The sequence below is a fragment of the Otolemur garnettii genome, unplaced genomic scaffold (genome assembly GCF_000181295.1).
Source record: "Otolemur garnettii isolate 467f Iridium unplaced genomic scaffold, OtoGar3 scaffold00002, whole genome shotgun sequence".
Lineage (NCBI taxonomy): Eukaryota > Metazoa > Chordata > Mammalia > Primates > Galagidae > Otolemur > Otolemur garnettii.
The window spans coordinates 53,263,493-53,289,699 of NW_003852397.1; the positions used below are offsets into that span (position 1 = coordinate 53,263,493).

At 36.7% G+C, this 26,207-nt stretch overlaps 1 protein-coding gene across 2 annotated transcripts in view; it reads left to right on the forward strand.

Moving 5' to 3' along the window:
* STAC (SH3 and cysteine rich domain) overlaps positions 1–26,207 on the forward strand; it is a 145,835-nt gene that overhangs the window by 107,586 nt on the left and 12,042 nt on the right. For both annotated transcript variants that reach the window (XM_003781788.3, XM_012805314.2), the window contains 4 exons: positions 7,337–7,401; positions 8,671–8,759; positions 23,531–23,582; positions 23,679–23,816. In XM_003781788.3, the coding sequence (XP_003781836.1) occupies positions 7,337–7,401; positions 8,671–8,759; positions 23,531–23,582; positions 23,679–23,816 (344 nt within the window). The remainder of the gene's footprint in view (positions 1–7,336; positions 7,402–8,670; positions 8,760–23,530; positions 23,583–23,678; positions 23,817–26,207) is intronic.

Below are 26,207 nucleotides of genomic sequence, written 5' to 3' on the forward strand. Positions count from 1 at the left end.
GCACAATTCATTATTCCTAAGAGTACAGTCTCTGCTATCTCTTATAAATGACATTGGGGAGGTCTGAGTGTTTCTGATTGTTGTTTTCATCACTATTCCAGGATGCATAATAAATATATCTGGGAAAATTTCCTAGTCTTCACCTTTGACTTAACTTCTAGAAATTTTACTCACAAAGTAATGAGCAAAGGAATAAGCAAAATTCTGGGCTTCCCATTTCAGTTTGAAATCCCATTTATTACATTATTGGATGTCTTTAATAATTGCATTTCAGAATGGCTGTATGTGAACATAATTTTCCTGGAAGAGAAACAAAAAAAGATATAAGCAATACAAATTCCTAGAAACTGTCTTAAAAAAAAAAAAAAAAACTAGCTTAATCACATCCACTTGAGGATATTATAAAATCTAATATTATCCCATTTGGTAATAAAAAAAAAAAGTTATGTCCAGAAAGAAAACAGGCAAGCTCAGATTTGGAAAATTTATCCTTGCCTATAATATACACTAACTCTGTATCTCAAATTTTAAAGTGTCACAAAAAAAGAGCAGATTTTTAACTGGCTAAGTTGGCAGATGTTCCTGGATTTTGTACCCCTCCAGTGGATAATTGCTAAATTACAGATTGAAATGTTTATGGTAGGTTTCTACAACACACATTTTGTTACATCTACAAGGTAAAGATTTCTCTGAAAACATAAAAGTTTCCCTATCTAACAATGTGGACAGCTGGATAGTCAGAGAAATTTTTCCCATTTAATGCATGGCTGAGCTGCCAGCTAAATAAGCAGCTCCATAGAGTCTAGAAATAACAGTAAAACATGAATCCAGAGACAGAAGCAAGTGAAGGCCTGGGGCCCCAGCTTGGGTACTGATAGATCCCGTTATGAACACTAGAGGACAAAATGTGAGGAGTGGGCAGGGTATTAAGTTACATGAAGGCCCCTTTGGAAAAATGCTAATACCCCAAAAGACATCCTTAATGCCACCAGAAAAAACGAATGCCCTATAGACGAATATGCTATAGCAGCCTTAACTTTGATAGAAAAGGAAAGAAAGAAGATAGTAGGAGGGAAAAAGAGACAAAAAGAGGGAGAGCGGAAAGAAGAGAGGGAAAGAAGGAAAGATGAGAAAAAAGTCTTCTTGGATTTGGGGCCTGAATTTATGCTACCTGTATGGGCAAGGTAAAATAATATGAGTTTTTAGTTTAATTTAAAGTTGCCCAGGTGTGATGAGATCACCAGGCATTAGTCAGATGCAAATGTAAATCCTCTCTCAAAGGAAGAGAATTTTAACCCAGTCTGTAAAAGTTCACAAATGAACTTTCAAAGAGCATGAGCTAATAATCACCAAACACATGAGAAAATTAGCCATCATGAGTAAGAGCTAGCAGAAACAACCAATTTTATGATTAGACTGTCAGAGACCGTATGTTTTGGAGTCATCAAAAAGAGAAATATGTAACTACATAGTTGTATTTATTTAAAATATAAAAAAAGGATAAGAAAATATAACAAAAGAATAAGAGGCTATCAAAAATAAATAGGAAAGTTAAAAATGAGATAGAACTTATAGAACATTTTGTAAACAATAGAAATTTAATGTGTTATTAAACATAACTGAAGAGTGAATTAGTTCCTTAAAATATAGAGCCAAACAAATTCTAGAGAATAGCCAGCAAGACAAAGCAGTGGGATTCATGAGAGTAAAAGAGACATGGAATATGAGTGAGAAAGTCTAACGTGCATCCAACTGACATTTTAGAAGAACATACAGAGATAGTCAGAGAGAAACAATATTCGAGAAGATGCTGAGAATTTTCCAGAACTAATTAAAGAAGCCATTTCTCTAATTTAGAAATTTATACCTGGATACATTTTAGTGAAACTACAGAATTTCAGAAGACAAAAGAAAACATTAAATGCACACTGAAAGACAAATGATCTAGAAAGAAATGAAAATTAGACTGACAAATTCTTCTTACAAATAACAATAGAAGCTAAATAACAGTAGAATGATATCTTCTGTGTGTTAAAAGGAAAGTGACCCTTAACCTAGAATTGTAAATGAAGCTAAACTATCTCTCAAGAATATGTTTTCAGACAAAAACTAGATCTACAGTGCCAATAAGGAGGATTTATGCTCCTTATTTTTAAAGGATTTATGCTCCTAAATTTTTAAAGAAGTACTAAAAATAGGAAAATGTGACCTTAACAGAGACTGAGAAGAAGAAATAAAAAGCAAAGGAAGTGTAAACATGTGATTAAATCTAAGCAAACATTGGCCACTTAAAAAAATGAAGTTTGTTAAAAGTTGTTAATAAAATATTAAAATGCTGGTATTTAAGTTGGAAATGGACATTCAAAGATTCTTGTATTGTTTACAAGAATAAATATATTGTTTAAAGATTAAATATATTATTTCACTTTAAATTAAATATGCCTTAAAATTTCTAAGGACAACTACAGAAAGAATAAAAAGTAGTTTAAACTTTTCAAATCAGAAAAAAGACAAAACTGAATGATGAGAAGGAAGAAAAAAGCAAGTGACGAGAGATTACAAGAAAAAGCATAGAAAAGTTAGGACAAATAGAAATACAAAATAAAATGTTAGGGAGGAATCCCAACTTACAAGTAATCAAAATCAATGTGCACCAGCTAAACACTAGATAAAAGGTAAAGTTTGTCAGATTTTTAAAATGATCCATATGCTGTTTATAAATATCGAAAACATAAGGTTATAGAAAGTTGAAAAGTAAAGGAATTTATTTTTTATTTATATCTATCTATCTATTTATTTGTTTGCTTTGAACTAGTCTTGCTTTGTCACCCTCAGTAGAGTGCCATGGCATCATCACAGCAACCTCAAACTCTTGGACTCAAGCAATTCTCTTGCCTTAGCCTCCAGAGTACCTAGGACTACAGGCACCTGCCACAACACCTGGCTATTTTTAGAGCTGGGGTGTTACTCTTGCTCAGGCTGGTCTGGAATCTGTGAGCTCAGGCAATGCACCTTCCTCAGCCCTCAAGACTGCTAGGATTACAGGCATGAGCCACCACACCCAGCTGGAATTATTTTTTAAAGTTACCACAAGGGGGAGGAAACATAGGCAAAATAAAGAACTTTTCAGATACAGAGATAAGGGGAAACCACAGGCAAATATTTAGCAAAAGAAAAATTATTTGGCTATATTAATAAGCAAAAATGAACTTTAAGATACCAAAAAGCTTTGGTTGAAAAGAGATGAAGAGCATGGTTATGTCCACTTCATCAGAAGATATAAATTTTAAACTTGGGTATATCTAATACATAGCCTGAACAATGATTAAAAACACCAGGAGAAATTGACCAAATTATTAGGAAAATTGGCACCCCTTTAATAGTGAGAGATTTTAAAATACATTTGTCGGCTCGGCGCCTGTGGCTCAAGTGGCTAAGGCACCAGCCACATACACCTAAGGTGGCGAATCCAGCCTGGGCCCGCCAAACAATAATGACGGCTGCAACCAAAAAAATAGTCAGGCATTGTGGCGGGTGCCTGTGGTCCCAGCTACTTGGGAGGCTGAGGCAGGAGACTCGGTTGAGCCCAGGAGTTGGAGGTTGCTGTGAGCTGTAATGCCACAGCACTCTACCCAGGGGGACAGCTTGAGGCTCTGTCTCAAAAAAATAAATAAATAAATAAAAATAAATAAAATAAAATACATTTGTCATTAGTAAATCAGACAGACAAAAGTTTTCAGTTTAGATCCAGAGGATTTGATAACACATTTGACAATCCTAATCTAATTGACTAAAAAGGACACTATCTAACAAGTGGAAGATTCACATTTTTGAGAACATGTGGAATTAAAACAACACATGTGAAACTTGTCAGATAGTGCTATAGTTGTGATTAGAGCACTGTGTTTTAAAATGATACTATTAGAAAACAAAATAGTCTGAAAAGTAAATAAATTAAGCACTATACTTAAGAATTAAAAAATAGAATAAACCCAACAAAAGCAAGAAAAGTAATAATAAATATAAGAACAGAAATTACAGTAGAACTCCACAGTTGACCACCTCCCTACATTGAACACCTGGTTAAGTTAACCTAATTTTCATAAACCGGACATGCATCAATGTACTTATCATTAGTACAGTAGGTCCAGTTCTCTATGTTGACCACTTCTGTATGTTACAGTCCCTTGGGAGGCCAACTTACAGAGGTTCTTTTGTATTAAATTACAAAGATAAATCAATAAACCTTGAGTGATTGTTTTTTACTCTTGATCTGAACAGAGAAGTGATGAGTGACTTAAAAAAAAAAATAAAACGTACAATCTCTAAGAGTTTTTTAAAGATAAAAGAGAGGTGAAACAAGAAAATTACAAAAAAATGAACATACCAGAGATTGAAAAGAAAGTAAAAGAATTTGGTAACCAACATCATGCCAATAAAATTTTAAACTTTTTTAAATGAGTAGATATCAAGAAAGATAGCAATGACTAAAACCTGACTCAAGAAGAAATAGAAATAGAAAACTTGAATATGCTTAGAATCCTTACGGAATCTCAATCAGTATTTTAAATTTTTCACAATGGAAATACCAGTCCTGAGTAAATTTATAGGTAAATTCTACTGAACATTTAAGGAATGGAAAATTTGCAGATTACTTAAGCTCTGTCAGAGAAACAAAAAGTAGCTAACAGGAAGGGCAGTGGCATTCTCTTAGTTTATGAGGCTTGTATAATACTGACTTCAAAACCAAACAAGGACAAGTGTAAGAAAGGAAAATCACTAGGCAGTCTTTCTTTTGAAAATAGATGCAGAAGTCTGAGATGAAATCTTAGTAAACTGAATCCACAATGGATTTTTTTTTTTTTTTTTTTTTTTTTTGCCGTTTTTGGCTGGGGCTGGGTTTGAACCTGCTATCTCCGGCATATAGGGGCTGGCACCCTACTCCTTTGAGCCACAGGCGCTGCCCCACAATGAATTTTTAAAAGGTGCTGCATAATTACCAAATTTAACTTACTACAAGAACACAAATTTGGGTCAATGCCAGATAATCCAGTAATGTAACTTGCTACATTACAGATTTAAAAAGACAAACAAATAATCATCACACACACACACACACATACACACACACACACAAATAGTGGTAGACATAGGCCTCACAGGTCTGCAAAGTATAAAAGATGGATAACATATGAGAAAGGAAAAGAATAAAGTTATTTGGAGGATGTGGTGAAAACTAAAGATTCATTTTGTTTCCATAACATTAGCAAATATGCCTGCATAATGGACATATTCTTTGAATACTTGTCATGGGTGAAATAGACAACCAAATTATTTTTAATAAAAGAATTTAAAGCACCAAACCCAAAAGGATAAGATACATTTTCAGTAAAATAGTTCCTTTCTTTTTCTCTTCTTCCCTTCAATCAAAGTCTTAGAAATGGCCAGAAGGAATAGGTTTTGAAAATCATTTTTGCAACCTTCCATTTCTGCTTGCGACCATATATCTGAAAACACATTTGGGGTCACTTCAAATCATTTTCATCATAGCTCACAAAAACACTACACATTTTGAATTTGATGGCCAGATGGATATTCAATAAAAGCTTCAATAACATGAAATTACAAAATTGTAAAATCAGTCCAAAAGGAACATTACATACGCTCTTTATGTAGCCCCTCCCTTTTGTCCCAATTCAAGAATTTTCTAGGAAGATTTTCTTTGCTTGTTTCCATGTGAATATTTAATATTCTTTTAAAGTATCCAGTTTTATATGCTGGTGTTTACACCAGAGTTTCAAATGGTCAGATAATATCAGAAAAAGATTGTGCTAATCTCTACTCTTTTTACATTTGTAAACATCAACTTGAGTGGCCAAATATTAAGGCAGAGAAGTCCCATAGAATGAGGCCTTCATTTTCCACTTACCCATGGACTAAAAGCTCCACCAACAACTGAATATCAGCTTCCTAGGGAATTGCATCCATAAACTCTGTAATAATGGAATTGCATCCATAAACTCTGTAACTATAAACTGAGGAGAACAGATATGTAATAAGCATCAGTACATTTATTAATAAATGGATCTTGTTTTGAAGCATGTTTTTGACATCACAGTTGTTGAGTCTATTTTAAGAACAGGAGACAATGTCACTGTATTAATGAAATAGGTTATAGAGCTTTCTGTGGTGTTTCCCTCCCTCTACTGATATTTCCTGGACAATATGAAGAGAAATCAAAGGGAAGAATAAAGGAGCAATGTGTTATTTTAAAATGTTAAGTCATCTAAATAATAGGTTAATTTAGACACCACTGCTTTGAACCATTTACCATGTTTTTGTTTAGGGAAGGTGAATGTGCTCTAAGTAATAAGATTAGGGTGTTAGTCACCAGAGTAGATTAGGCAGATCAAACTAGCCATGGCAGAGACCCCAGACAATATCCATCAGACAATTCACACAGCCATGTATGAGGACAATGAAAACTCTTGCCAATTTTGAGAAGGAATATCCTGTATCAAAGACCACAGCTTAGCTGCTTAAATACAAAAGGAAGAGAATTATATATTCCAACAATTCATGAAAGAAAAACCAGATAATAGCCCTAATACATTAACGATAAGAGATCAAAGGAATATTTTGAAGTTTAAAACTAAAGCTGTAATCTGCAAAATATAATACAGATTCCTCAAGAAATAAGAATCAAGGTATTGAATATAGATTAAAGAATCTTATGTTTAAAGGGTACATGTGAATCTTTCTAAATGTAGAATATAAATGTCTTAGCACAATAACTAAGAGGATGCCATGAAGGCTATGTTAACCAGTTTGATGAAAGTATTTCAAATTGTATATAAAACCAGCACACTATACCCCATGACTACATTAATGTACACAGCTATGATTTAATAAAAAAAAAGAATCTTATGTTTAGAAAAAACAATTCAAATACAACTAAAATGGATGATACCTCACCCCCCATACCATTAGTTTGATACATTCAGCAAAGATGCATGACACAGTTTTCTGCTCCTGAGAAGAACTCTGCCAAATGAGACCAAACTTTGAACAAAAAAATTGCCAAGTAAGGCATGGGGACAAATGCTAGGCAGGCATACAGAAAGGTTATGGGAGAGCAAGGAAGATGGTACAGAGTTCTATATGGGGAGGCAGAGGAAAAGTCATATAGAAGATGACCTGAAACCCTGGTAACTAAGGCAATGAATGGTAAGGTAGAATCTATAGAACATGGAATAAATAAAGCCATCTTTTAGGCACATTTCCAAAAATTGGTGACTAGATTCATAAATCACCTGCTTTCTCTTGTCTCCTTTAGTGTTTACATATCCAGAAAATGGCACTGATGATTTCAGAGACCAAGCCAAGAACATAAACCACCAGGTATTTATGGATGTCACAGAAGGCAACTCAGAAGTCCTTAGATCATATAGGAGGTCACCACCCAAGTGGGTCATGAAATCAGTTCAGTGGGTCCCAAACCAGCATTTTAAGAGAATAGAATAGAATAATGTAGCATAATGTACCACAACATAGGTATCATAGAATAAATAGAAATATCACAGTGCACTAAAGTTAAAAAGGATAAGTAGTTTGTTGTTCATCTTTTGTTTCTGTTATATACAATTCTACATATACTATATGATTATAAATCATAGAATTATATATTATCAACTGTATTTTATAGTAATTCATATCAGATATGTTCATTTATATATATACACACATATATATAATTAGAATAGAATAGAATAATATAGGGTAAGATACCTAAGCATTGAAAAAGAGTGAGTTATAGATTAAAAGACTCATGTAGTTTGTACGTAGCATGTATTTATTATATTATTGTATATATGTATTATGTAGTTATATATTACATGATATACAATGTTAACTTGTTTATTATCAAGTATACATCTTTTATTTATTTGGTTAGTAAGAATAGCGAATATTTTACACTTAAAAAGTCTTTTATAGTCTATAAATTGAAGACAACAATGGAATCTACAACAATTTTGCAACAGTCTTGTTGTGAAATTCAAGTATGCTAATGCATGTAACATAGTGCCTGGCCCATAGTAAACCATCAAAAATAGTAGCTTTTATTGTAAGATTTCATAAGCAGTAGGTATAAATAAATCAATCTGAATGCAAAGTCTATGCTTTTTCCTTACAAAATTCCTAAACAAAAATTAACTAATGGCCAGATGACTAAATCTAGTTCTCACTGATATACTATATGTCAACTTTTAGGCTAATTAATAAAAATATAATTTTAGGAAGTAAGAGTTGTTTACTCCTATTCATTTCTCCCTATTTTGTGAGACAGAATATTGCCATTCCTGAGTACAAACTTTGTAATTAATTTTTTGAACAACTACATCAAAGAAAATACATTTGAATAAAACTGCAGTATTTCTGACAAAGAAGTTCCAAATAATTGTTTTTGAATGATCTGCCGTAAAATAAAATTCAGTTAAGAAATTAAAAATAAACCTAAGGTTGAAAGGAAATCTTTTACAATAGATACTTTAACACTGAAATTGCATCCACTGAAATTACATTGCAGTAATGTCTCCATTTCCCATTTTCTTTCTTCTCTCAGGTTCTTTCCCCTTCCTTTTCTCATTTTTCTTTTACTTTCTTTTTTAGGAACCTCTTTCCAAAGACCCATTACAAATGAACACCTACGTTGCCTTGTACAAATTTGTACCACAAGAGAATGAAGATTTGGAAATGAGGTAAAACCTTAAAAAAAAAAAAAAGAATGAAAAAAATAGAAGCTTTATTTTTTCCATGTGAAAAAATTACAGGGGTACCCCTCCTAATGGTTCATGGCAATGGTTCCCAGACTTTAGCATATACCCAATGACCTGCAGGGCTGGTTAACGCATGGAGCTAGGCTAAATCCCCAGCATTTCTGAGTCAGCAGTGTGGTTCAGGGCCTGAGGATATGCAGTTCTGACGAGTTCACAGATAGAGCTTCATTGCCCCAGTACATGGTCAATGGAACCACCAGTGGGATTTTCATGAAGGTTGAGCATCAAACACAGTTGTAATCCAACAGGAAATCCAAAAATGTGTTTAGTCCTCAAGTTAACATTGTTAGAAGACTTCAACTACAACTATCAAGGTCAACTAGAAACCATCCACTTCATAATAATTGAAACACTGGGGAGGAGAGCATAAGGTGAATTTTGTGACCCTGACAAAATCTGAACCTTTCTCTTGACCACAGCCTGTGGTTTCTCGCATTTCATGGGTAGTTAAGCCAGAGTCAAACCTGGGTTCACATCCAACTTGTTGTGTGACCTTAAGCAATTTACAAACATCTCTTTACTCTGGTTTCCTTATTTATAAAAGAATAATAATGACCTCTTCCTCTTAAAGTATCTGTGAGTCTGAAATGAAAAATGCACTTAATGCATATAGGTCATCATAGACACTCAGTAATGGGTGGTTATTATAACTTTTATAATGGGACGTCCACTGGCCTATATCAAAGAAAGGCTATTTCTACTGTTCTCCATTCATGACTCCAAAGCATGACTAATATCAGGAAAAGGCTCGACACTTTCCCATCCTAAAGCAGAACAAAAGAGGCTGCTTTTCCAGTCAAGTAGGCCCTTACAGATTGGTTCTTTCCTCTTCTGAGAAAAATGGACAGCCAAATTAGCACTGAAAACTGTTTATTTAATTGCCAGAGCACTAGGGAAATACCCTCTATTTGGAGGAAGGCTTTGCCTCTCTACCCTGGAGCTATTTGGGCTTTTCCACATCTTCAGGCTTGTGTCATTCCCCAGGCATGCTCCCTTGCTGCAGGGAAATCAGCCTTCTCCTCTTTCCACTTTCCCCAAATCCCCTAAAAAAGGAGAAAAGGTCACCAAGGGCTCCAGATTGACCCTGTTTCCCAGGCTCCATAGCCATCGAAACCAACCCCAGCAGCTTCATGACCCCTCAGAGAGGATCTCATATCCAGTGAGACTTCATAGACTTATTTATGCTGCTAGAATCTGGCAGCTCCCCCTGGCTCACATCCCAAGGTAAGCTTTGTTTCAGTATTAGTTTGAGATCTGCTGCTTTGAGTCTGACTCTTGGTTCTTTTCAGTGAAGAGTTCAGGGCCTGAATCTGGACTCCTTGGTTTTGTTCAGGCAATTAAGTTCTTCTATATCTTAAGTTTTCTCTATTGTTGACTGAAATCATCATGCTGAACTAACCTGCTAGAGCTGTGATAGTTATCCGAATAGTTCTGGCATCTTTGGTACAGGAGGAAGAGATGGCATTTACCAAGTGAAGCCCTATTCTATTAGAGATATGACAAGCTCATGAGTCACAGCAAAGCCTGTCTTAGATTCATTGCTAGGTTGGTGCCTTAGCTTCAGCTAATGGTCCACAATTAGCTACCTGCTAAAGAAGACAAGGGTGGCATGTATTTACTTTGCAATAAATACAGTATGTTTGGTCCTTTTTCAGAGTGTCACTTGGGTATCTAAAATTTAAGATTTAACAACTTCCTATTGACCAGATCCCATGGTTTTATAATAGAAGATTATCCTGAAGTCATCAAATTAGAAAAGAAATTGCTGAGAAATACAGAAAGTTACTGGGACACTGAAGAATGATGTTTCATTGCCTAGTGGTAGTCATAATTTTGTGTGCTTATTTTAGTTGGCTATAGGCCATTAAAAGCCAAGTTCTCTGGTCACGTTTCCGTCTGCTTTGAGGTAAACATGACTATTCATTCCCAAGAATAAAATGTCTGTCTTACATAGACTGCAAGATTGAAGTGATAAATCACTCTTTTTTTTTTTCCAGGAGATTTTAGATTCCCATTTTAAAAGCCAGGCACATGATTTAGAATCTGTAAAGCAGTGCTTTGGGGGATTTGGTATAATTTCTTGCAAACTGGGGGAATTTCCTTTTTTTTTTTTTTTTTTGAGACACAGTCTCACAGTGTCACCCTCCATAGAATGCTATGGTGTCATAGCTCACAACAACCTCCACCTCTTGGGCTCAAGTGACTCTCTTGCCTCAGCCTCCCATGTGGCTGGGACTGTAGGCCCTCACCACAATGCCCAGCTATTTTTAGAGGCAAAGTCTCACTCTTGCTCAGACTGGTCTCAAACCTGTGAGCTCAGGGAACCCACCTGCCTTGTCCTCCCAGAGTGCTAGCATTACAGGCATGAGCCACCATACCAAGCCCCTTATGAATTATCTTTTTCTTCTCAATCTTTTCTATAAGATAGAAAAGGTAGATTTTAATAAAATACCATTCTTATTCACTCACATTCTGATCTAGGGGAGCGCTCTGGAGATGATCCTCAGGAAAAAGAAGAAAGGAGATGAGAGTATAGGGAATGTTAGGAGTTTGACCTTGAGGGCCAAGAAGGCCCATTTGGCAAAGCCAATGGTCATAAATCAAGATGAATCATCACTTCAGCAAGCATTCACTATATACCTGCTCTATAATAAGGAAAGCTTTTAATGCCAAAGGCCACTGATCCAGACCTCTCCAGGTTCACTTACCTACCTGCCATTCCCAGAAATGGGCGAAGCATATTAGCTGTACTCTCCCTTCCACAAACCTACCCTCTAGAATGAATGATGTCAACCACTTCTCAGGACTCAAGCCAGCCAGGGAGTCCTCCTTCTACCTCATGATCCAAATGGATTTGATGTTCAATTCCCACTCATTCTCTCTTGCCTGGATTATTATAGAAGACCCCACCTGGTCTCTGTGTTTCCAGTCTTGCCCCTGCATTCTATCTATTATGGGTGGAGAGTACATTAAGGTAACCCTGCAGTGTTCTGGGTTTTATCTAAACTTTGGGGCCAGAGAGAATGGATTCATTTCCCCACTGTTCTACTTTCTAACAAAGGGCTATTGCCTAACTTTCTGAACCTCAGTTTTCTCATCTTGAAAATACAGAGAATAAGGCTTGCCTTATTATGTGATGGGATAACAATGTCTGATACCTTGTAGGGACTTAATAATGCCAGTTCTGATCTTTTCCCATATTCTAGAAGTATATGGAAGTGTGTTACCTTAATGTAATAGTAGATGCTCTCTTTTCAGAATTAAGAGAGAGAGAGAGAGAGAAGGAGAAAATATCAGTACAGTGTCACTTAATGTTTAATAATAAAAAGTGTGGGCATCCTTTGGTTTAAGTCCTAGCAAGCTATTCTTCAGCTGTGTGGCCCCACAATTCCTGGAAATGTTACCAAAGTCATTCGAGCCTCTGTTCCTGCCTTATAAAGGACACAGTCATTATGCTTGACTTAAGTCTGCTCAAAATTCTCCAATGGCCTCTGATTGCCCTTGGGTAAAACCCAGAATACTTTACTGGTAACTTCAGCACCTGCACAGTCTCATTCTCCCTGATCCATCCACACTGGCCTGCTCTCAGACCCGTCCTCCTGTCCACTCGCCACCACCACCAACACACATACTCTCTTCCTCTCACTCACTCTTCCAGTTGGCTATTACTTATCCACTAGATCTCAGATCATATTTCATTTCCTTGGTGCAGCCTTTCCCGTTACCACTCTCTGGGTTAGATTTCTCTGTTATATACTTTCATGACACCATATTTCTTTCATTCAAAACACTTAACCTCTATTTATATATTTCTGAGATTCTTTGGTTAATCCTTCTCTCTCCTCTAAACTCCATGAGAATAATTCTGTAGTTATTAACCTTTTGTCCCCAGGGTATGGGTCAGTTCTTGAAACATAGCAGATGTATAATGGATAATCAATATTTTATGGATGAATAAGTATTATGGTGATTAAATGAATAAATGCCATGCCTGGCATGTACAATTAGTGGGTAAAATGTGTACATGATAAAATATAATCATAGCACTCTGAGAGGCCAAGGCAGGTGGATCACTTTAGCTCAGGAGTTCAAAATCAGCCTCAACAAGAGTGAGACCTGTCTCTACTAAAAATAGAAATATTAGCCAGATACAGTATTGGTGCCTATAGTCCCAGCTACTAAGAAGGCTGAGGCAGGAGAATTGCCTCAGCCTAAGAGGTTGAGATTGCAGTGAGCTACGCTGATGCCTCTGCATTCCAGTCCCAGAAAATGAGTGATACTCTGTCTCAAAGAAAAGGAAACTATAAGTGAGGAAGCAAACCAAGCTGAGAGGCTGAGAGAGGTTATTCAGAGCGTGTGCCTTGGAGGAAATGGGTCTTGAGCCCAAGATGAATATTATTAGTCAAGAGAAATTGTAGAAAGGGAAACCTAAAGTAACCTGTGGTCATATTCACAAATAACAGAAGGTTTAAGGCAACTTGGAAAAAGCCCTGCAGGGGTAAGGAGGAACCTGTGAGAGGCAGAGCCAGTTACTGCCCCTTATTCACAGGTAAGGAATACTCTCCTTGGAAGTACTGTGATTCTATCACTAGTCTCCAAACCCTGTATAAAGGCAGAGAATTCACTTAGTCTGCTTTGCTATGGTTTCAGGGCAAAAGAAGCTTCCTTCATAAATTGATTGCTATTGTCCACCCTAACCTCTGGAGCTGATGCAGACCATGACAGCTCTATGTCTTTATACAGGATAGGCAGAGAGTAGGAGAGAACAAGGTGACAGGGCAAGGAAGAGCAATATTGGGGAGTCAGGCCTGGGTCTAGTTTCCAAGTCTGACACTATCTGCATCAATTTGAGCAAACTGTTTAATTTAATCTCTTGGAGCCTGTTTTCTCCTTTCTAGGGAGACTGAGTATTAAACAAATAAAACATTAAGATTTCGTGGCAAGTATCAAGTGAGGCACACAGTATATTTTAGATACATTCTCTTCATAATTTGCATCTTTTCATAATATATTTTGTCTCCTAGTTCTCTGAACAACCTCATTAATGCTACCCTAAGTAAATTATAATAGAGAAAACACAGTGAAAGGCTCTCTCTGGCCACTGGGGACTAGTGAGACTTTGTTTAATTGGCCCAGCAAAAAGAAGCTGTGATATCCAATATTGATTTTGAAATAGGTTTTACAGTTGCTGATGTGACATGCTATAGGTATGGAATTTTACTACTAACACCCAAAATACAATGTTATCATGCTTGGATACTCCAGACCATTCCAGAAGATTTGAATTCTGATATCATGAAAGAGCCACCCAGATTCCTCTCTCATGGATAACAAGCTTGTATAGTAGATAACCTTCTGCAACTAAGGGGCTTAGATAATTTCTGCCAATCACTCTCAGTATCAAGTTTTTCCAGAGCCCTGTAAATTACACTTTATGGACGGCCAGCTTAATTCATGAGCAAAGCTTTTCAAAATGTTACTTGAAAAACAAACTAGAGAACCCTGTTGTAATGGTGAGAACCCCATTACAATCACTGGTGTCATTATCACTATATACGCTTTATGAATTCACATAGACCATGTGTCCTACATCATCCTTCTGGCCATGTGAGTACATATGTGTGATACGTTCACATATGCACATACACTCCCACACATACTTATGGTCACAGTCACATAAACACAGATACACTCACAATCACACACTCCTACACATGCTCCCACATCCATACACTTATGCACATATTCATTCACAAACACACACATAGCCAAAGCTTGATAACCCATGAAAGCAAATGCTGCCATCAACAACTGTTGATGTCCCATTATCCTCACTGTTTTTGGACTCAAAAGTCTACAAAACAGTCTTACAGTCATCACTTTTTTTAAATGTTAATAGCATATTTTATTTCTATTTAAATTTTATTCTCTATTTCTTTTTATTAAGTCATTTGTACATAGATCATAAATATATTTATGCCATTATGGGATTCAATGTGTTGATTATTTGTACAAATTGGAGGGCTTACTCCTACTAATCAACATAGCCTTCTCTTCTTATTCACACCAAGACACCTTTTTTAAAGAAATAAGAATAACCTTTATGGCTTCCTCAAGTTGATATTTTATGTAAATAATCAGCAGATGTAAATAACTGTAAGTAAACACAGGCCCCTAAAACATCTTAGGGACTCTGAAATGAAGGATTGAGAGTAAATAAAAGAGTCACAGGTGCAAATGCATATTTAGTGACCATATAAAGCCTGTGCTAAAGAATTCATTTTGACATCCCACATCTGAGTCATTTTCATTTTTATTAGCTCTACTCAAACAATTTATATGATAATGGCCATTTTTCATAAGGGTGGAGAAAAGAGAAAGGAAGGAAAAAAGGACTTATGAGCCAAAAAAGGAAAAGAAGAAACTGCTTTATCAATATTATTAAAATTGGTAGTGGTCGGTGGGACCACTTCAATGTATATTAAAACACTTGATTTTAAGGTGCTTCCAAGAAAAACCTATCTTATTTTGTAACCCAAATACTAATTTAGATTCATGAACTGCCACACTGTTGGAAGCAGCAAGTCTCAGATTTTTCCCTTGGTGAGTCTGAATGAAAACAGGCAACCATTTTTCTCATTAGCTAGTATTTATTTGCAAGAACTTCTGGAGATAGGATGGCTTGAATTCATCCCTTTAAGATGTTTTCAAAGCACTACTTGATATCTAGTTAAAAATGATTTTTAAAAATGGTTTTAATCCTTGTATGGCTACTTCCAGGATTTGCTTAAATTAGTCCCCTCTCATCACTCAGTGACCAAGCATTTGCTCTCTGCTGGGAGAACTATTCACAGGCTCTAATCTCAAAAAGTCAAGCAGATATAGTACATAAGCATGGCTCTTGAGCTTCTTAAATAAAGGGGAAGTCAGAATCTAGCACTAAGGGCTGTGAATGGGAGGTAGTCCAGGAAGCTACAAGAGCACCTCAAGGGGGCATTAAAACAGCCAAGCCCCCAGAAAGAAGAGGGTTCGTGGATGTCTGTGACCTGGCACCCTCTTTAGCGAACAGTCACTCTCTTTCCTGTGAGGAATGGGTAGGCAAAGAATGGATTAAACTTCAGAACCAGAGAATTATTTTAAGGGGTACCAAAACTGGGAGCCAATGCAAACCCCATTATAAAAAAAAAGACAGTGGAAATGAATCATAGGAGCAGGAGCATATTCAGATAACTACATTCGTTCCAGTCATGACTCTACTTTAAAATTTGGTAATGCTTAGTGAATGGACACCTGACTGTTAAGTTCATATACCAGTGAGACAATTTATGGTTCTTTTTTTGGAGGTAAAGTGGAAGAATCAACCCCAAGAACTCACAGGTAGAAAGTAGAAGCTTGGGGCTGGAACCCATGGAGGTGGGTCCATTGGTCTTTTTTCTATCCCACACTTTTCATCCTTTGTTAATTATAGTAGTATTCCTCTCTGATAAAGTTAACATTTCTATTTTAATCAGCAGTTATAGGCAATGTACTAATTTAGCTCATATTAGCCACTTATATCACTTCTTGCAAGTCTATTAGAATTGTTGAGTCTAGTTGACAAACCAGGAAGTTTGTGATCTGTTCATGAATAGTCATTTCTGTTAAAGGATAATTTTTTTAATTATCTTATAAAATCATGACTGTCATACAAATATAAAAGGAACATATGTCAAAAGTTTTACTTGACTCATTAATTAATGGGAGAACCACCTGGATGGATCATTTGTGTGTAGGCAGTAAGGAATGCTGATGTGAATTTACAGATAGATATAAAACCAGTCAGTATTCACGGGATAAGAGATAATAGCTGATTATATTCCACCAGGCACAATTCACTTGCATCTCTGTGGACAAGGGACAAGAATCATTTGCATAGTCAGTTTTTTGCAACTTGCATGAGATGTAAAATGGGACAAAGGCATCAAAAGGGGGAGGAGTAACCTGAAGGGTACACCAGACAGGCCACCCAGACCTGTTGTCTTTTCTGCTGATTTCAAAACTTTCACAATTTTCCCTAGTATCTCCTAGGATTCTTTTAGCAAGTCTGTGAGGTCACCCATGCAAGTAACATTTCACAGAGGAGAAAACTCTGGTTAGAATGGTTAAGGCATTTGTTACAAACCATAAATAAAGAATATTATTAAAATAGAGATTTCTGGACTCCACCTAGACCTAGAAAGTCAAATCCCACATGGAAATCTGTATGGTCAAATGTTCTCCTAGATTCTGATTATTTGCAAGAGTTCAGAACAACTGTGATTTATGCAATGGCAAACAGTGGACGAGCGGCAGATCCAGACCAGAATGTAAGTTTCCTATTCTTTGTTGGTGCTCTGTTGGATGGGTCTGCATTGGCTTTTTGGCCTGTGACTTACTTTTCTGATGTCCTTCACCCTGCAATACTTTATAAACCCTCCATAAATTAAGAAAAGAAGAACCTTTGAGATAGTAAAACAGAATAAGACTCCCTGGGTGTCTCGTTTCCATTCTCTAAGTACATTACTGCTTGGCAAATGCATCAACTTAATTAAAACTAAATGTAATTCTAATGCACCAATTTGATTTAAAAATAATCTTCTCAGTCACCAGGACATCAAAATGCAATTAAAGCTATTTGCGGAAAGTCTCTGATGCATATTATGTTCTGATGCTGCACTATGTCAAGGAATCCAGATCTTCCCAAATGTCATTGATGTGTTTAGCAGCCTCCCTCTCACTCAAATGCCTCTCTCAATTAGGTTCTGGAGAGCGTGATCCATGACAGTTCATGAACATTTACCAAATTCCTTCCAAATGGCCTGTTAGCTGAATGCTTTTTCTCTGAGCTGGTCTATAGACTTGAGAAAGTGCAGACAGTCTGACAGATACCAAGCTGAAGAAAATCAAACTGCAGAGTCCAGGAGTTTATTACCTACCCATGTGCCTAGACTGCAAATAATTCTACACCAAGATAATGAAAATTGGGAAATGATTTTGGTGAAAAATTAAGCAGTAGATCTAAAATTCATGGAGCTATTAGGCTGGTTTGTTTTTCTTTCTCCCCCATACCTCCAACACCATAGCTTGATTTTTCAAGGACATCTGTTTTCGCTGAGTGACTATGGTTGCTATAAATATGATTTGGGATTCTTTTTGCCTTATGAGCAGGAAAGGGTCAGAAATATTAAAGAGACCCAAAATACTTCCATAGTAAAATGGGCAGTTCTGATGAGTTTCAACATAGTCTGGGTAGTGTAGAGTCAGCTTAAAGTAGTGGAATTAGTCAAAGATTCAAACCCTGCCTGTAAGTAGTGAAATCTCTCTGAATCTGCTTACTCGTACGAAAATTCAACTGGTCAGGCCCACTTCACTCAGTGAATATTGCTGTCCTCTTCCAGAGTTAACCCGGTTAATATTTCCATTTCAATCAGTCACCTGAGTAATCGTTCCAGCCCCTAGGCCCTGATACACCTGTGTGGTCACTACCTGGAGAAGGGCTAAAGGGAATGAGGGGGTATAAAGAGAGGGAGAAACTTTTCCAAAGCTCTGAATCACACCAGAGGTCAGTATGTGAAGCCACTGAAGTCAAAGACAATTTAATTAACCAACTATCCCTACCAAAAACCTAATGGCACATGCATTTAAAAGCACACCCATGGGGTGTGCTATATATCCTCACATTCACATTAATCTGAAATTTAAAAAAAAAATAAAAGGTCTTTTTTAAAAAGGCAGTGATTACTAAATCTTCTAATTTCTAAGGGAAAAGATACACGTTACAGAGGAGATCAGCATTTTTAAGTCTTATTGTGTATCAACCACAGTGTTAGACTTCCATATATGCTTTCTCATTTAATCCACATAGCAACTTTGCAAATCAAAGGTAGTTCACAGTAATTTATTGTGCATAATATATATGAATATAATTGAGACAGCTGAGACTCACAGAAGCATATGTTTGAGATTTTTGTTTGGGGTCAGTCCCATATTTGGCTGTTCTTCCCCATCCTCTACCACCGCCAGCACTTCCTTTTCATTCCAAGATAGGGTTTACTATAAATTACCAGCTTACTGTATTTCTCCTTACTACTAATATCTAGAGGGCAGTAATTATGACTTAAAAGCAGTAGTAGCCACTATCTGTTGTGGGCTTATCTAAATGTGTTTTATAAGCATTACCTCATTTAGTTCTCGAAAAATATTGATGAGGCAATACTATTATTACCCAATACCTAAAATGTCATAAGCATTTAGAAAATACTGGAATGTCATATAATCTCCTTAAGCTAAATGGGTAGAGAGGAAGAATGAGGAAAGACAGTTCCAAAACACTCAGAAAACATAGAAGACACTAGGGCATTCTGCTTTAACCAGGTGCTACCCAAATGAGAGCCAGAGTAAGGTCTCAGATTGTCCCAGGCAATGAAGGAGGTATTCCTCAAAAATAGTAATGTCACCACCAGGAAGAGGACAGTGTCTCCCCTCCTAAGAATCTGTGTTCTACCTTGGGGATGGAGAGAAGCTGGGCAGGAGGCCTCAGGACAACCCACATGTCTTCCTCCAAGAGCCCCCAGCTTTAAGCCAAACCATTCTCATGACACCTTGCAGAAGAGTTTTGTACAGCTGGCCAGACTCAGTTTGCAGCATTTGTGTGCTCTGTGCACATTTTGCCCACTGAATTGCTGGAGCCAGTTTACCTGGTGGTAGAAGAGATGGGTTCTAATGCCCATGTGAAAAATTAAGAAATTAGGGAGACAGAGGGACAGCTATAAATGAACCCTGGAGTTTAGTGTTGAAAAGGATTTTGACTGCAGGCTCAGTGGAAAAGAGTGCTGAAATTGGATTGTGGGGGTGCCTGGATAGCTATGGGAGCAAATCCTATAAGCCATGGGTTTACTGACTATAATCAAGATGTTAAAGAGTTGGTATTTTGGATTCTATGGTTACCCAGCAAGATCCTCCCTGCAGTGGAAAAGATGCATTAGAATTGCTGCTAGATACTTAGAAGTATTTGACTTACCTCAATAGGAGTCTGTCTACTCATTCTATTTGGCTATATCTTTGTATGTCCTTGCAACTATACATTTATTAATTATATATACTTATATATTAATCATAATTTATATATTTAGTGTATGTTTTATTATCTATTTTCTTGTTTATTAACAAAGTTATTGTCCTTACTAAAACATTAGCTCCAGTGAGGATTTTATTTATCAAAGTAAACCCAGTATCTAATAAAATGACATTTTTAGTGAGAACCTGCATTTTATAAATACATGGGTCATTACAAAAGGTTTTAGATACACAAAAATTAAGAAATTTATAATCCGTGGAGACAGATCCATAAGAACCTGCATTTTATAAGTACTTGGGTCATTAAAAAGTTTTGAGATACACAAAAATCAAGAAATATATAATCTGTGGAGACAGAAAGAAATGAAGCCCTCCCAGCAACACTGATAAGCCAAGCAAATTGAAGCTTGCACGGGTGAATCAGAAAGGAAGCTGTCAACTGTGTTTCTTGGAAGTGAAATAATGGACCATGACACAGTCTTCATAGTGACACACATATGGTCAAATTACTGGGTAAACAAAAGACAAAGGAAAGATGGATTCTGATCCTGGCAGAGCTATTTCATAGAAAAAGACAGAATCCTGATCACACTTTCTGGAGTGATGTCTGGTATTTTTCGTAAGATTAGCTTGTATTCCAGTGAGTACCTCATTCTAACCTGGGGGATGCACTTGGAAACTGTCCACCTCTGGGCAGAGTACAGAGTGAGTCTCTAGCTAGACTATAACCACCCGAGTCAGATTCAGTCAGAACCCCTTTCACCTTTAGAGAAAGGTACTTCCCCTAGTTTCCAGCTTTATACCCTATAAAAATCTCTACCAAACCATCTGCAAAGTTACTGTATTTGATACTAACTCATGGTTTCTTAGGTTACTGGGTTAAATAAAATCTGCTGGAGCTTAGAAGATTTTACCACATTGACTTTCATCCTTGCTGCTTAATTAAATCCCCCACATGGGAAAGAATGATTTTCAACCATCTCACTTTCTGTGGCATCAGCATGAAACCGTGACTGTTGAAAGAACAAAATGCCAGTTGTGTTTAATGCTTCAGGTATAACAAGCCTGTTATAGCTAGAATCTCTGACAAAGATAGATATTAACTGAAAATTGAAAATGATAGCAAAGGAGATTGAATTGGAATAGCAAAATGAGCACAAGAATCTACTTTTGCTCCAATTCCTAAACATGTCATAAAGTATCTTCTTAAAGAACACATCCATAACTGTACTAGAAAATAAGAAAAGAAGCCATGAGAGAACCAGAAATTGTGGAAATTTCCTGGCAGACTACAATAAATGCAATTGAGCTGAGAATATAATGATGATGACCAGAGACTACTCAGGAACAAATGTAGGAATTCATTCAAAAAGACACTGAACGCAGAGCAGTCAATTCACTGAAGAGCATAAGGGCTCTGCAGTGGATTGAGTGTATTAGTGGCCCCAGTTCTTCACCCCACCCTATATTCATGCCCTTTGCCATGACATTTTGCAGTTCCCCAACAAAGGTGGAGCCTCTTACCCCATCACTTGAGTCTGGACAGACCTTCAAGCTTACTTTGGCTAATAAGGCAGAAGTGGCCGTGTGTCACAGAACCTATATTTGACAGTCAACACATACTCTAAAGGAAAGGGAACTCCTGCCTTATGAGGGCTCCTGTGTAAGCACAGAAGCTTGAGAAAGAAGAATTGCATTGGGATAATTCTGGACCTCCAGAACTTCTAGAGGGCAGGGGGAAAAATGGAAAGGCAGCTCTAATTGGGAGGAAAATAAACTGACCTTCTCTCTTACCAGAGTTAAGATAGCCCTCCATATTTCAGTCATTGGGGTAGTGGTAGGAGGCACCAAATTGCTTGTCTGCTGCATCCAAAAACAAGATGCATCAATTGACACAGGCTTGTCTCTTAAACACAGCCTGTAAACAGCCACTCATGCTTGGGAGAGAGACCTCTGGTAGACCAGAGGTATGTGATAGCAGAGCAGCCTACCCTGCTGTCCACACCCACCTACATCTATTTTCAGTCATTAAAAAGATATAACCAAGAAACACCAGATGTTGGAGAATATCCTTGACATGAAAGAGAAGTATTAAAATAAGATAAAGGACAGGCCAACTAATCCTAGAAGAAACAAATAATTCAATAAAAGAAAGAAATACCCTTGAAAAATATCTTCAGAAAGATCTATTATAATATTGCATCCATGACAGGAAACAACTTTTAGAAATCTTTTAGAAAATAAGAAAGGAGTAATAAGAAAGAAAACTTTCATAAAATAATAAAGAACCCTTAAAAAATTTTTTCTAACAGAAATCTCAGTATTACGATAAATAATAGAAGAGATAAGCCCAAATATAAAATAAATAATTAGAAAGATAAAATTGAGACAAAAAATTAAGAATCTATACAAAAGACAAAAGATGGGAAATGTATAAGAAAGACCAAAGGTATAGATGATGGATTCAAAAGTACAAGTGTTTACTAGGAGTTCGAGAAGGAAACAAAATAGATGGGAGAAAACAGAGAAAGAAATAGTAGAGAAATTTTTCTCAAGGTGAAAGTATCTTTAGATTATAAAAGGTCTAGCAAGTGCCAAGCAGAAGGAATTAAAACACACATCCACACACTCTCAAACCCACACCTAGATGTGAAAATCAAAACCACATCTAGGACCTGGGTAAGGTGGCTCATGCCTATAACCCTAGCATTCTGAGAAGCCAGGTTAGGTGGGTGCATTGCTTGAGCTCAGGAGTTTGAGACCATCCTGAAAGCAAGAGTGAGATGCTGTCTCTACTAAAAATAAAAAAACTAGCCTGGCTTGGTGGCAGTCACCTATAGTTGCAGCTATTCACCCTAACCCAAGAGAATCCCTTGAGCCCACGAGTTTAAGGTTGCTGTGAGCTCTGATGACACCATGGTACTCTACCTAGGGCAACAGAGTGAGACTCTATCAAAAAACAACAACACACACTCATACACACATCTACAACAACACTAAGAATGAAAACACATTTGCTATCAGCTAAGCCCAGGTAATTCTTGATAAATCATATAAACACATATATGCACACACACTCAAAACAAGTACAAAATTCCAAATTATACTAACACAGAAGGTGGCAGGCAAAGAAACGTCCTAGGTTTTGAGAAGGTGCCGAAAGATGTACACTATGGTAAAGACAGTGACTAATTCTAGATGTCAAACTAAACAAAAAAATACGTATACATATCTACATATAAATATGAGCACAAAGTAAAGAATCTAGAACAATACACAGGGATGACGAATACGGAGATTTGCACCTTGAAACTTCCCAACTTCTAAATTTTGGAGGGTTTTTTTTTGACCATTTATGTATCAAAATAAAGGTAAAGATTATTTTTAAAGATACAATATAGAAATTATGCCTATTTTCAATGTATAATAAAACTGTTTTCTTTGGTGGAAAAAGGTAAAAGTCATGTTTATTTTATTTCTGTTTTTAGGATTATTTATATAAATGAAAAGCTATTACTTCTGATGTTGAAGTGTTATATTTTTCTTTTATTTTTTCCTCCCTCTACTTCCCCATTCAATTCATTCATTCTTCATTGTAGGCCGGGAGACATTATTACTCTTATAGAGGATTCCAATGAAGACTGGTGGAAAGTAAGTGTTTCTCATTATTTAAAAAAAAAATGATTTGGTACCTATAATTACAATAAATGCTACAATTGTATATGCATACTTACTTTTCCTTTTCAGGGAAAAATTCAAGACAGGATTGGCTTCTTTCCAGCCAACTTTGTTCAGAGAGTACAACAAAATGAGAAGATTTTTAGATGCATTAGAACCTTCACTGGGTGTAAAGAACAGGGGCAGATAACACTGAAGGAGAATCAGGTGAGTAAAGAACACAAATATATTCCAGATGTGACCAAAACAGAATAACAGTCATTTAATAAACATAACAACACAGGTACATCTGAATGAATGGAGTCACATTTCAAGTATTCACTCTGAAAAAAAGACATACTTAAGCCAAAGATACTAGTGTAGTAGGGAAATGCAATAATAAACTGTTAGGAATCTGATTAGGTGTTATCTCTTTGCAAGAGGAAACATCCTGGTGCCATGGTGAGGACATCTAGTCCCTACCTATTCTTTGTTGTGAAGACCACTGGTCTCTAATGTGAGCAGCTGATCTACTTGGTGCCCACTAACATGTGGTTAATTCTTCATGGTCTCTTGCTGCTGTGTTCTAGAGTTCATTGCACTTTCCTCCAGTGACAAGCATCCCTCTAGGAATTCTCTGTCCAGATTCTAAGCTTCTGCCATGACACCTTCACACTACTAAACAAGACTTGGACAACATGTGGATAATGAAGGACTGTCTCAGGCTCATACATGAGACAGCTCCCTATGTCTAATCTAGAGGTATCTAGCAGCATCCTCCTCCAGTGCCATGTTGAATGTGGAGTTCTCTACAATGCTCTCAATTTTCCTGAGAAGGTGTGAACCATACCTACAAGTCTTTAAGTTCCTTGCTTCTTGTTCCTCCATCTCATCCCTAGAATGTTCATAGAGACAGGTGGAACACTCACAGCTTAGCTCTCTGTCCTACTCTTCTCTGTCTTCTTCCAGCAGAGAAGAGGGCTTCCTCCCACCCCTTCTTCTCTGACTACAACTCCCTTCATGTCACATTCTCTTTCCAAACTACAGAGTAAAAGAATGTGCTTCGTCCTCCCAGTTTGTTCTTGAAATATTAGGGAAGGATTTAGAGAATTTCAAAGTTCTCTTCTCTCCCAATAATGTCTTACAGTAGACTTTTAATTCCCAGTTTTCAAAGTCAAAATTTGCCTCTCTTTCCTTCTGCATTCTTGGTGTACTCATGCTAATATTTCCCAAAGCAATGAATGCCAATATTTAAAAATGATAAGGAAGGAAGTACAAAATGAAAAAGGCATTAATAATTTTAATACAACTCTGTTCAATAGAATTGCCCCAAACACATCTTGAATGTCTTTTCATTAGTTGCCTTCAAAGACAGTTTCTAAGTCATACATAAAAATCAGTCCATATAATTATATCTGTTGTTTTACCTAACTTACCCATTTTACATGTCACATGTGCCTTCAAATGACTTTATCATTTTCAAACTAATAAATTTCCTCATTTCTTCAAAGAATATGATTTACCTTTTGTTTATGGTTATTCAAGGGAATGTCTAGAGGAAAAATCTGAAAAACAATTATAACATAGAGGAATAGCTTTCTTAAAAAGTTTAATTCATTCTCCCTTTATATACAAGAAGATACAAGTTATTGAAAGTGAGTTATAAATATTTCTGAGTATTACTTTCCCTATATATTTTCACAGCAGTGAGGTATGGATTTAGTGAAATTGGCACTCTGGCTGGGCACAGTGGCTCACACTTATAACCCTAGCACTCTAGGAGGCTGAGGCCATAAATCACTGGAGCTCAGGAGTTCAAGACCAGCTTAAGACAGAGCAGGACTCTGTCTCTAAAACAAAGTAATAATAATAATAACTGGGCACCTGTAGTCCCAGCTACTTGGGAGGCTGAGGCAAGAGTTTGAGGTTGAGCCCAAGAGTTTGAGGTTGCTATGAGCTATGATTTTACAGCACTCTACCAAGGATGACAAAGTGAGACTTTGTTTCCAAAAAAAAAAGAAAGATAGAAGTTGGCATTTCCATAGATGTTAGAATACATCAGTCCATTTATTTTAAACAGTGGTTTGTTCCTGTGCATCTAAAGCCATGAACTTGCTCAACCTTATGACTATAGTAGTTCCTATAGTAATTTCTATAATGTATCCAAGAAAATTATCTAAAATAGAGTGGGGAAAATCTTTACACAAAAATCATCCCAATTCATAGTGGTGAAAATTAGGAACATAACACAATAATAGGAGTGGTTAAAACAATAATAATGCATGCTTTAATGAGTAATGTTAGGAAACTAGGAAGTTTTGATGGTGTTAATATAGTATTATGGACAGAATATTGGAGCCCAGACCCAGATCCCAGTCATTGCTCTCCCAAAGTAAACATAAAGTGGGAGACATGAATGGGGCCTGAAGACCTACTTTTACCCTTGGAATCATAGTGAAACAGATGTAAAGACATCTAGGGGCCTAAAAGGCCTCCTTAGAACAGCCCACCTACCTTACCTTTATCACCACCATGGACAGGTCTGAATCTCAAGCACCTATGGCACCAGATGGCCCAAAGAAGAACAAAGGCTCAGAAAGGAGTATGGCAAAGCTGACA